Source organism: Impatiens glandulifera, chromosome 7 (assembly GCF_907164915.1).
Source record: "Impatiens glandulifera chromosome 7, dImpGla2.1, whole genome shotgun sequence".
Classification (NCBI taxonomy): domain Eukaryota; kingdom Viridiplantae; phylum Streptophyta; class Magnoliopsida; order Ericales; family Balsaminaceae; genus Impatiens; species Impatiens glandulifera.
In genome coordinates this window covers 3,547,483-3,561,264 of record NC_061868.1, presented here as the reverse complement: position 1 = coordinate 3,561,264, position 13,782 = coordinate 3,547,483, and the positions used below count along the sequence as shown (strand labels likewise).

The 13,782-nt window shown below is 31.2% G+C and overlaps 2 protein-coding genes across 2 annotated transcripts; one reads left to right on the top strand and one right to left on the bottom strand.

Annotated features, from left to right (window-relative positions):
* Positions 1 to 461: 461 nt before the first annotated feature.
* LOC124944964 lies at positions 462 to 3,711 on the top strand. Its single transcript, XM_047485315.1, has 8 exons — positions 462 to 477; positions 1,253 to 1,329; positions 1,915 to 1,995; positions 2,093 to 2,293; positions 2,368 to 2,526; positions 2,604 to 2,657; positions 2,732 to 2,875; positions 3,352 to 3,711. The coding sequence occupies exons 1-8, from the start codon at positions 462 to 464 to the stop codon at positions 3,709 to 3,711; spliced, it is 1,092 nt and encodes a 363-aa protein (XP_047341271.1).
* A 1,315-nt stretch (positions 3,712 to 5,026) lies between these two features.
* Positions 5,027 to 9,784, bottom strand: LOC124945123 (protein EARLY FLOWERING 3-like). Its single transcript, XM_047485500.1, has 4 exons — positions 8,855 to 9,784; positions 8,021 to 8,772; positions 6,050 to 6,101; positions 5,027 to 5,968 (listed from the first exon to the last, which is right to left on the bottom strand). Exons 1-4 carry the CDS (start codon positions 9,080 to 9,082, stop codon positions 5,219 to 5,221), a joined length of 1,782 nt encoding a protein of 593 aa, XP_047341456.1. The 5' UTR covers positions 9,083 to 9,784; the 3' UTR covers positions 5,027 to 5,218.
* Between the last annotated feature and the right edge of the window lie 3,998 nt (positions 9,785 to 13,782).

Sequence of the window (13,782 nt, the reverse complement as noted above, 5' to 3'; positions counted from 1 at the left end):
GGCAACACACTCTTAATGAGGATTAGTCGACTCCCTTTCGAGATTATTTTGTTTTTTCATCTAGACTGTTTCCATTTTATTTTTAATGATAATTGGATTCTAAAAGATTTTGAATCGTAATTTAAAACCCAATGACATATCAAGATAGGTTGACGGAAGACCACCAATTCTGAACCCCAACATATTTGTCAACCTCATCCTTCGTCCATTCGAAATAGAATCTGAGAAAAAGATGTTTGATTTATTAAGATTAACTTGATGACCAAAACATGCATATAATAACCATAAAATATCTCGAATGTATTTAAAATTCATGTAGGTAGCATGAACCATTTAGAGTCTGTCATCAGTGAAAATCAAATGTGATATGGAAAAATGATATTTTCTTGACCCACAACTCACTCCACGGATGAGTCCCGAGTTTTTTGTGAAAATCATTATTTTTATAGGTTTCCATAACAATGGCGAACAAGAAAGGTGAGAATGGATTACCTTGTCTAATCCATCAGGAGCTCTCAAAAAATCTCTGAAAACTCCCATTAACAATGATATAAAACTTAATCGTCAGAGACAAAATCTAATATATGCAATCTATTTCGCACTCATTCCAATTTTATCATCACATCAAACAAAAACTCTCAATTAACGTAATAATAAACTTTTTCAATTTCTAACTTGATAAAGCACATTTTCACCTCTTGAATTAATTAGTTGAGTAAATGAACTCGTTGACTATTAATGTGGTATCATAAATTTAATGAATGTTATCTAATTATTAAATATGATCGTCTTTAACCTTCTCTAACTTGTTACTTTGTTAGTCAAATATTTTGCCATAAATCTTATTGAAAATATTAATTATCACAGTAATATTAATTAAATGTGCTATATTGATTCTAATAAAATGATATAAATTAACTTCCCACTATTCTATATATTTGTTTGGTAAAAGGTATCTGCAACTATTTTGACCTTTTTCTGTATTTTGATTTATGTAAATTTTACAGTAATACAAAGAAAAAAGTAATTATAAAATATTATGATAATTAGTTTTTTAATATATTAGATTATGTTAATACTGGTTAAAAAAATATTGTTTTATAATTCCAAGCAAATCAACAAGGCCATATTATTCTGTATATATGAATGGGTTATTCATAGAAAATAGTTTTCCATTTGAATTCAATAAAATTAATGGCTCAAAATAATCAGATCACTGTAGCTGAATTATGTTGCTTTATTTTTATATTAGCGTCACTAGTTTTTGGACTAATTGTTGAAGGTGTTGGTGCTGTGAATCTGAAACATAAAGCTCTCAAAACCATTCAGGTAATTGTTTATTTAAGTCACCCTAATAAATTATCATTGAGATAATCATTATTTTGTAATTCATATTACATTTTTTAAATTAATTATTTGTTGAAAATTTTGTATATAACTTATTATCAGTCTCGACTCGATCGTTATGTTTTGTTTTGGGTTTGTTTTATGTTATTACGATGGAAATAACTGTATCAAGATAAATCGGTTAATAGTATTTTTTATTAAAATGGATACATGTTTCAAAATATTTAAGGAAATGGGTTTGAAATTTGTTTTTATTTTGACATGTTTGAGAAATTCATATATTAAAAACTAATATTTTGTCATTATTATAATCACAAACCACTTTAAAAAAAAATGGTTAATGTAAGAAGAAATTTTATTTTCACTTAATATAAAAGATGAGCTTGAATTAGATGAAATCATTTTAGATAAAATTTTGATGAAAAATAAAATATTTCTTTGATTAATTTTTAGTTTAAGTTATAAAAGAAAATATTGATCAAATTTTATTCTAACAAACATGATTTATTTTAAATTTTGAAAAAATGAAATAAGTTTAAGAGATCGATCTTATAACTTTCTTTTCAGAGTGACGATAAAGATATTATTGATTGTATTGATATATACAAACAACCCATCTTCGATGATCCCTCGTTCAAAACATTGCAGGTATTCTTATTATCAATTAATCGATATAAAATAAATTATACATTAAAAAAGATCTTTCTATGGTGATAATAACAAATCATATGTGATTCATTGTAAGATGGAGCCAAGCTCATACCCCAATGGTCCAAACATGACAAATGCAAATGAGATTTTCCAAAATTGGAATAAAAATGGAGAATGTCCAGATAAAACAGTACCTATAAGAAGATCAAATTCAACCATTCATTGCAAAGAAAAATATGTTTCCCCTTTTATGAACATCACTCAAAGATTAGATGAATATAAGTCTGCTCATGAGGTATATATATTAATATATACATATATAATACTTTTCTCACTAGATTCATAAATTTATTGACGATTTCTCAATAGTATGCCATAGTTAGAACTCTAGATGGAGCTTACCATGGGGGGCATGCAGATCTTCTTACGTGGGGACCAAAAACGGAGGAAAATGAATTTAGTTTATCGCAAATTTGGATTGCTTCGAAACCTGGTCAAGATTTCAATAGTATCGAGGCTGGATGGATAGTAAGTTTATGTACATTGAAAATATTTTAATTGAATGTGATAAATAAAATCAAACTATTATTTTTCTTTTCTAAAAGGTTTACCCGAAGAGATATGGCGACCATCAAACAAGATTTTTCATTTATTGGACAGTAAGTTGTGGATTATTTCGATCATTATTATCCAAATGCTTGACTAATTGTTCTTGCAATTAATGTATTGTTAGGCAAATAATTATCAAAGTATAGGCTGCTATGATATGGACTGCATAGGATTTGTGCAAACAAATAAAAAAATTGCTCTTGGTGCTGCCTTTCCAGTTTCCATCTACAATGGAGAACAACATTCCATCCTTATAAATATTTTTAAGGTAAGATAGTTAAAGTGATAATAGTCTTGAACTTGAGAGGTTGAGTTTCTCGAGGGTCTAAGAGGTGCAATGTTGCACTAACATTCTCCGAGAAAATAAAATTGTTCTAATGTTTAGTGAGAAACGAACCAAAGATATCACTTTAGCTATTTGTGTGGTTTTTCTAAACTAAAAAATTTGGCTTGTGTGGTTTTTCTAAACTAAAAAATTTGGCTAAATTCAGTGATGGATCTTTGTAGGGGCTCGGCTTATCCCGAACAAAAATAAAATAAAATAATTTTTTTTACGGTTCAAATTTGACTATACCCTCTAATTTCTTTAAAATTTTCAATATATACTTCAATGTTTGTTTATCTAATTAGTAAAAAAATTGTAAAACTTACCTTTATCTACTAGTTTTATACGAAATTTTCTCGTTATTTTTTTAATCTCACACAAACCCTATTTTTTGGTTCCGTCCCCGACTAAATTGACAGGACAAGGTAACAGGGAATTGGTGGCTTCAACTACAAGGCATCACCTTGGGATACTGGCCTGGAACCCAATTGAAAAACTTAGCTAATGGTGCAAATCAAATCGCATGGGGAGGAGAGGTCGTGAATAATAAATCAGCAGGTCATCACACGACTACTCAAATGGGAAACGGACATTTTGCTGAGGAAGGTGTTGGTAAAGCGGGCTATTTCAAGAACCTTAAAGTAGTAGATGGTTCAAACAATGTTGTAGTTCCTGCTGGTTTAAGAAAATCCATGACGAATTCGACTTGCTATGATGTGAATCTTTTGACAGATTCTTTCTTCTATGGAGGGGTTGGATTCTCACCAAAATGTATGTGAAAATCATGTAAAACAATTCAAAATCTTCCAATCTGTTTGTTATTACTTTACCCTTGTTTCATGAAGGGTTATTTTGATTTGGTCAAGGCCTTGTTTGATATGGGTTATTTGAGACCCAAATTTGAATCAACATTTAACTATCATTAAAAGATAACCTAAGTTACTTAGGCCTCTTGGAAAGGAATATTTAAATAATTTTTAAAAAATAAATAATTCTTTCATCTATCTTTTCATCAATTAAAACAATTAATTAAATTATCAAACCATTTCCATATTTATCCATGTTTTGAACCAACTCTCTTATTATACCCACATTTTTTTTTCACAAACTACCTCGTTCTCTATAAACTATTAATTAATTCATTAATTAAGTCGTCTTAATTAAAAAAGTTAAAATATATTATATAAATATTAAAATAAAATAACACATATATTTTATTTTTATTTAAATTTATAAATATAATATTTTATTTAAATTTATAATAATTATTTAAATTATTTAATTTAATATATTTTAATTTTAATTATATATATTATTTTGTTTTAATATTTTTTAATTTTTTAATAGAGAGAAGTATTAGATATTAATTAATAATTTAGAGAGAAAAAAGAGATTAATAATATTAAATTAATGAAATGATTAGTATTTTAGGAAGAAAAAGAGTTAATAAATGAAATAATTAGTATTTTAGAGTGGATATAATGGAAAAGTGTATTCAAAACATGGCCCAATAGCCCAATTTTTCTTAGCCCCAAACAAACAAATTTAAATAATCCTGATCCGTACAACGCCTTAATGTTTTCTTAAAAAACGAGATGATTTTCATTGACCAAAGATCAAACAAGGCCCAAATACCTTTGTCTGATTATCAATGAATTCATCCATAAAATCATCAGCTAAAGTTGATTTGAATAAAAATGGCGGGTCAAACATGACAAGTCCTCGAACTCAAGGCAGCCCATTTGTTAAAAATATTATGTTATTTAGTTAAAAAAAAGTCCGTCAAAATTGAGAATTTGCATAAAATCGTTATTCAGTTGTAAACTCGTAAAATCTAGAATTTATGTGAAATCATAAAAGTTTAATTTGAAAAAATAATAGTTATATATTATTATTTAAAGTATTATCATTTTAAACATAAAATATTATAGCTTAATGGTTCAAAATAAAAATTTAGAACTTTTATATGGTTATGAGTTCAAATCTCATCAAAAAAAAATTATTTTTATTATCAATTTTTTATACTAAACCAAAACTCGGCCTCTGATGTCACCCATGATTGCATGAACCAGCTTCCTATCCAACTGTCAAGAATCAGCTAATTACCATGAAATATACAAAGAAAGATTGCTCTTGTATATATGTACAGAGTCATATGTCCAAATCAGGAATAAGCAAAAATACTACTAAAGATACACATCAAAGAAAAACAAAGGCACCATTCAAGAGTTAGTTACCTCGTCCGATGGATGGATGGATTAGTTTCCTTCCAGAAATCCGTAAACTTTAATCATATTTCATCCTCTCTTCTTGTATATACTTGAAAATACGAGAAACTGATTCCGATGCTGATTTAGGATTATGAGGTATAACCTTGATCACTTGCGTCCTCTGCTCAGAATTCCCCTGCTCTGAAACTGACGTAGGCGTTGTAGGGAACAATGGAAGTGCATCAAATGGTACCCTGCTGGGAGGACTACTAGCAGTGCTATGCTGCAAGTCAGTACTATCTTTATGGATATACGTCGAAATTGATCTTGTTTTCTGATTCGAGATGTTACATGAGTTCTTTTGAGAAATATTGGGTAGAGAATCTTCAGGCCCGTTTGATTGGAGTTTTGGTAATGGACTGACTTGTTCAACTGCAGAACTTGAAACAGATGGACTTAAAACAGGCATCACCCCGAATGGAGGGAAATATGTGTTTTGACCAATTGGTGGGATTCCATAAGGTGTTGACGACAAGAGATCGTTACTGCTATAGATGGGTGCCATAAAACCTGTCTGAGGAGCTCCAGAAATCGGTTTGTAAATGAGTCCTTCAGAAGGGGACATAACGGGGACTAACCATTGGTTTCCTGGAGGCTGATGAAAATAGAAAGGTGGTGTTTTTCCGTCAATTCCTATAGGCATTGGTGTGGGGGCTGAGATGGGATTTGGCTTTTGGATGTCGGTTTTGGGGATCAAGGGTATGGTTGAGTTGAGTTTATTGCCGAATAATAATAAGTCTGGTGAGGCAGCGATTAACTTCTGCACCTGTTTCAATAGTCCCAAAAAAATCAGTTTGAGATTCAATGGGAAACAAGAAATTGACTGTTTTCCGTTGAAATTAGTTACCTTCATTATTCTATGGAGTTCAAAGAGTTGAAAAGTGAAAATTCTCTGCTGACTGCAAAATAAGCAAAAATCTAAACATGATACAAGCTGAGAATCAATTTATAAGTTTCAATATCTGGATAGAATTGGACACTTTTGCTATCAAAATTTCATGTTGATCTTGATCTAAACAATCCAAATAGGTTAGGTCTGTGAAAAATTACAATGAAAACAAATAAAATGAATGCAAAAAATACACTATAATTGTAGAAAATAATTTGTATACCAAATAAGTAACAAAAATCACATTATAATCTGGATCATCATTGAGAAAAGAAAAAAAAAATCTCTATACCAAATGAAGCTGCACTATAATTTTATAACAAAAATCACATTGTGACCTTGTTTGATACCAGGTTATTTGAATAACCAAGAGGATATTTTTAAATAACTTTGTTCAAGGTAAGTTATTGAGAATTAGGTCATTTAGGCAAAAATATAAAACGTATCAATTATAATGAAAAATTATATTTTTTTAAACAATAGTTAATAATTTGAATAATATATTGCTAAATAAATTGTTGATTAGATGGTGGGTTATATAAGATCAATCTCAAAGAAGTTCCATATAAAAGAGTGTAGAATATTAAGCTCTCGAGAGTGAAGAGCGATAATATTATTTAGATTTTGACTTGTGGTTTACATGAGAATTGTGTGGTATATATAAAGGACATTGAGTGAAACAATGTGTCAAGTATAAACAAACAGCATATTGAGTGGAAATAAAATTGCACCAATTCCAAGAAAGATGGAGAGATAATTCCACACTCCCCTCAAGTTAGGTAATAGATATTGAGAGTGCCCAAATTGCCACATAGTTCCACGAAATCCGACTTGGGAAGAGTTTTGGTGAGTATGTTGTCAGTCACCTAAGAGGAAGAGCTTGGGCAGCTAAGCGGAGAGGATGCGAGGGGATGAAATGTTGATGACAGAAAGTGGCTTTGAATTGCCGGAGCGTCGCTGGATGTTAATGACAGCGAGGGATTTTAAATCGCCGGAGTGTCGCTGAATGTTGATGACAGCGAGTGGTTTTAAATCGCCGGATAACAGCGAGTGGATTTGAATCACTAGAGTGTCGTTTGACGGAAGTGAAAAGTGGTAATTTTTTAACAGATTATGACAAAAAAATCTGTACACGAAGACGTACAGATTCGGCCGAAAATTAACGTGCAGTTTTGAAATGACGAAACTCCAAAAAGAGCTCAAGAACGCTCTAGAATATGTGATAAAGGTTAAATAGAGATAAAAAGTACTTAGAAAATATAAGATAATAAAATTTCCACCACTGGGGTAGACAATAGAAAATATGAGATAATAGAATCATTTGAATTCTCCTCTAATGGAAATTTCTACCATCGGAGAAGACAATGAAAAATTATAAATCGGTTTCTTCAAGATAAAAATACAGGCGCTCTGATACCATGTAGAAAATTGAGCTCTTGAGAGTGAATAGTGATAAAATATTATTCAGATATTGATTTGTGGTTTACATGAAAATTGTGTGATATATAAAAGACCATTCTTCTTAGGCCTATGTAGAATTATCTCTCGGAAATACCAAAAGTCAGTAGCAAATCAATTAATCTAATTGATTTGCTAATTAACCTGAGAATAGAATATTAATCAGTAGCAAATCAATTAGACTAATTGATTGAAGATTTGCTGCTGATTCATTGTTTAAATTATTTATTTTCTTGTAAATGTAATTTTCATTATTTAAACTAGACTTCTTATGTACTGAAACAATAAACAAGCAATAAAAATTCTCTACAATTTTCTCTTCTTAAATTTCTACAGCCTATAATCTGGATCATAATCATTCAGAAAAAATCTTATACTAAATGAAAACAAATAATATCATTTTGACGAGATGGTAATATGTGACAAAATCCTAGTTTCCAAAATTATCATTAATAAGTGAGATGAACTTACTGGACAATTGCTCTTCTAGCTTTCCAAAACAGTTCATGTCCAAGAAGTCCTGCAGCAGAATCTGGACAATTAATCTTGTCACCAAATTGAGGCTCCACCCCCGGATTCTCCAATGCAGAAGTAATTTCTCCTCTCTCATCTGATTGAATAAACCTGAACTGTTCTTCACTGACCTGGCTATCGTTTGCCAGCCCATTAGGACTTTTGCATGCTTTGTTTTCTACAGAAGGAATTCTCTCCGTCTTCTCTCTCGATTCTACTGAAGTTTCAGGTTGGATAATCGGTGTTTTAATCAAATCACTGTTGCTTTCAACTGCCAGTACACTACCTTCACATGCCTGAGTCAGGGGATCCAATGGTGGCGGCGATTCTTCCCTCACTGAATCAGAAGATAAATTCTCTAATATCCGACTTCTATTTAATATGGATGCTGCATCACCTTTCTTGTTATTCTGGGGAGAATCTCTCGGAGACTCTCTTAACTTGTGTCCAACCATCTTCATATGTCTGACTCTATAATCATCATGATCTCTCATAGGCATGGGGATATTATGAGGATGGAGAAAATAACTTTTGGGTTTCATTGTTGCACTAGAAGATTGATAAACTGAAAATTGAGATCTTCCATCCAGATTTTTGGACGGTTTATCCTCAGTTGAAGAATACATATGGAGTCTCTCTCCCATATGGGATGATGATCCAGGTTGTGGCTTACCAGAAATGGAAGATGATGTCCTTTTGTTTGAAATAGCCTATACAAGATAATTTTATAACTTATTCGAATCATTTCAGTTTTAGAAACTAGCATATAAACGTTCAGAAATCAAAACTTACATGGGTCGGTGTTGTTGAAGGGAGAAAATTTCCAACTTTATTGGGTGGACGAGTGATTATGGATGCTGATCCACTATTAAATCTGTGAGAAGGGATACTCAGCTGTTCATAAAGAGCCATCTTGTTCCTAGGAGGAGCCCTTGGCCCTCCTTTGTCAGTATCATTGATATGAAGCCTTGGAAATAGAGGACCCGTTGTTTTCTCTTCATCTTTGTTGTTACCTTTCATATTCTTGTTTCTTGAATCTTTCAATCTTGTATTAAAATGAGCACATTGTTGTTCTTTAAAAGCAGTTGTTTGAATTTGAGAAAACTCACAAACACAGTTGTATGAGTAGACAAAACATCAAGCCCTGGGAGAAGTGAGTTCTTGAAAGCATAGATGCAAACACTTGGCAGGCATGATAAAATTGGGGAAAGGGCTAACTAAAGAACAAATCGATTGATCAATCAATCAATCAAGATCCACACCCAACAAACATAACATGTAATCTAACAACAAGTGAAAAGAAAAAGATGATCAACTACAAAAATCTTAATGTGGTGGAGAGAGGGAGAGAGATAGAAGGGGAGAGAAAGATGATAGATTCAGAAAGAGAAAAAGGGTAGTAAATTACCATGAAATTGTAGATATAAAGGAGGATCTGCTCATCAAAGAAAGGGATAGCGAAAGGGACCCAAGTGGATAGAAGTGAGGTAGTTCCTTGGCAGAGAGTGATTTCAGCCTAAAACAGCAAATTGAGAAATCGGAGATGGCGAAAAAGTAGCAGTGAGACTGAGTCTCTCTTACCACCTGTGGGTAAATTCTGCTTGAACCATGTGTGTTCATTACATCCACAAGATTTTTCCGGATCTCTAATCAATAATACTATGTTTTTCGCCCAATCTTTAACTAAAAATCCGCTAAAGATTGCCATCTTAAGACTTACAGATCCGATTTTTACCAAAATAGGGAAGAGGAGAATCGCGGAAATAAGAGAGAGAATTTATCTAACTAATCAAATCTCCCATTTTTCTTGCATCTCAACCAAATACATTCAAATTCTTTTCATTCAAATCATTTTTATTTACCATCATTTTCGTTATTTAAATATAAACATTTATTTTCTAAACAAATTTAATAAAATTAATACATTAATTATTAAATTTATATTTAAAATTATTTTTTATTATTATTCAAATTTTACTCGTTCTTATACGAAAAATGATACTGGCAACGAAAATAATGTCACGAATCTGATGGTCTACCACGTGTGTAGAAGAGAGAAAAAAATATTTTTTTTCTTTACTCGTACACCTATTCGTCTTTTCTTCTCTTTGCAAAAAGAGATATTTCCAAGTTTTTGTATTACAAGTTTAAAATCTTCAAATCTCTTATGGATGTTGATAACATTCCAAAGTTCAACTAGTGTCAGTTCACCATGAAGGGATTGATTGATTCCTACGACAAATAGAAAAAAAATGATGCCTTTGCACACTGGACATCCTTAGAGTGGAGATCGAAGTTATCAAGTCTACTGGAAACGACTATATTAACCTCCATTACAATCAATTTTTAATGGAAGTGGATGAGAAATGGAGATTCCAGAACAACGGCGCTCCCAAAACAAGTAACATGCCATAGAAGATAAAAGTGAACCGGGCAACTGACAACAAATTTAAGATAAATTTTGTAGTTTATGTTGTCAGCAGCTTTCTGTAGACCTCACATAATGAGCAATGTAGGTATATAGTGAATCTCAAAATTGACATTCCAAGCATAATACACTTCATTTCTCTATCCGACGACTAACGACTTCTTTCTTTGGCACGACGACTTCTTTCCTCATTCGAAATGGTAAGTAGGCGTTGAACATTAGAAACTCTATTTTTTGTTTAGACTCAAAGCCTTATTTTTGTTCTTTTTTCCATTTTGTCGCATTTATCTCGTCTTTATGTTCTTTAACTTTTCAGGAACAAAACAAACTTTCTGGAACCACTTCCAATTTAGCGCCAAACGCAGAAATGTAAGTTATTTCTAAATTTTTACTATAGATTTAGTTGTTAGAATCGTGTTGGATGATAATATATATATATATATTTGATATTGCTGATAGTTAGATTAATATGTATTTGAATGTCATGTTCTTGTAAAAGCATGGTCAAGAACATCCTCAGTGTTTATGAACGTCATGTTTAATGCCTTTTTCAGTGATAAAACTTAGTTTTTTTAAAAGAATTTAATGTTCAACACCTATGAACACCATGTTCAGTGCCTATAAACGCCATGTTCAACGCTTTTTTAGTAAAAAAAAAATCTTCTTTTTCTCAAAACAAGTTCATGTTCAAAAGAACATTGCCATGTTTTTATAAGTTCGTGTTTTTTTAACTTTTCAGTTTCAGAACCTTGAATTTTCTTCTAAACAATTTCATATTTTTTTCTTGTAGTGGATCTCAAAGCCACCGAAAGACATGGATCTGATTCTACTTGCATCAGTTTTCGCTAAATATGGAGATTGTCAATCTCCCCTAAAAAGAAAAAGTTTAGTCGAAACATTTTCATGATGAGGACTTCGTCAAGTGGCCTTTACAATCTGATTCAATAACTATTGGACAAACAAAAAGAGGTCGTGAAGGCCATTGTCTTTGGAGGATTGCTTTCACATGCCATCTCAAAATGCTCAATCGAATTCTCTCGACACGTTGCCAAGTCATTTGAATGTAATAGGATTTCTCTCATCCTCAATAATGGCGACGAAGTTTTTTTTTTTTGAATTAAGGAGAACTAGTTTGACACCCCACAGTCATGGCCCCCGCTTCAACTCAAAGCGCTCTAGATGGAATCGAACCCGTGATATTTTGGTCTTTCAAACTGACTCTTACCACTGAGGTACTTTGTTGGGTTGATGAAGTTCTAATAGAAGAAGAGGATATAATATTCGTACTGAACATCCCTAAATGGAAGATCGAAATTGTTGAGTCTAGTAGAAACGACTACATCGACCTCCAATACAATCAATTTTTGGATGGAGTGGAGGAGAAAACAGGGATTCCAAAACATCATTAATAAAATTATTATTATTAGACATCATTTTCGTTATTAAAATATAAACATTTATTTTCTAAACAAATTTAATAAAATTAATACATTAATTATTATATTTAAATTTATTTTATTATTAATTATTTTTTAATTACTTTTTCAAAGTTTTACTTAGTCTTATAAATATATAAACATTAACTCACTCAAAATAATCTTTTTGAAATTCAACTTTTAAATATATAAATAAGGTTTCTATCTAAAAAAAATATTCTTCTAGCTTTTCTTTAACATGGAAACTTTTAAATATATAAACAAGGTTTCTATCTCAAAAAAATTCTTCTAGCTTTTATTTAACATGAAAGGGTGTCTCGTTTTTATTTTCACCATTTAGATTTGAGTTGGTGTTGTATTTTGTTCAATTTGATATCTTGTTTAGTCGGATCGTATTTTTTTATCTTATAATCCGAATAATATTCTCAATGTTTGGTGGGTTGTTTGTTGCTCATACCATCCGATTGTCTTGGTTATCGGATCTGGAGGCCCTCTTATAAATATCCTCCCATTATATCTATGAGTTTATTACTTTTTTTACCATATATGTAGATGGTTAGTTATCACTTGTTAGAACCTTTTCCGGTGTTATTTATTAACCCTCGTAAAGGACAAAAACCACTAGAACTTAGAATATTTTGTAGAGATTCTTCTGACACCGTTTGATTGGTTTGTCATAGATGAGACATGACAGCCTTGTGGAATACAAAATTTAAGAATATGATCGATACGATTAATTGGTTTGGGCACCTCTCTTATAACTCCTCCGACGATTCAAGCTTCAATTCAGGCTTCTGAATAGTCACCAACACATCTAAGGAGTGTTCTCCAGCTATTTGTATGAATCCAAAAGCCTTGAATTTCAGTTTATAATTGAAAATTTTGATTTTTTTTAAATTTTCTTGTTTGATCGGATTTGATCTGTTCTAAGCTTTGATTATGTGAATTTTTTGTTGAGAATCATTATATATATCATGTATGAACTTTCTTTTGAAAGAGAATCAATCAAATCAAATTGAATCAAAATTTTGTGGATATAAATCTTTGTGTTCATGGTTTAAATCTGGATTTTTTTATCCATATAGTTGTTATACATGTTTGTTAACATGTTTGAATGATTTCCAAGCAACTGTAATAATGTTTTGATCATGTTTAATCAAACTGAAATTTTAAAAATAAAGCCTGAAAATTGGATTTTTGAAATTCTGTTTTCTTGCTTTTAATCCGGATTTTTTTATCCAATTAGTTGTTATACATGTTTGTTAACATGTTATTATGAATTCCAAGTAACTATTTCATCACTTTGATCATGTTTGATCAAATCTTGTTTTTGATAATTTTTTAAATTTTAATTCAATCTTCAAAAATTATTTTAATGATGCTATGATGTTCTTGTTTTAGATTAGATCAACTATATTCATCATTTTAAAACTAATGAAATAAAATTTAGACCTCGAAATGACATAATTTGATAGATCCCAAAATTTGACCTAGAAATTGTGTTTTTAAAATTGATCTTTGTAAAGGCTTCAAAATCATGATTTATGTTAGTTTTATTTTCTTCATGATCATATGAACACTGTAGTTTACGGATCGTGATTTCATGATCCCATTCAAAAGTTATAAACTTCTGAAATTTTGGACCAAAATAAGAACACTTGGTCTTAAAGTTTAGCCTAGGACCGGTGATCCTCAGTAATGTTCATCAGCCAGGACCGAGAAAATGCACCCAGGACCGAGTTTTCTGACCCAGGATCGGTGATCTTCAGTTAGGACGGAGGACCAGGATGGTGTTCTTGAGGACGTACCAAGCCCGCGGCCGATGGTTTTATCCTAGAACCGTGTAGCCCGACTGA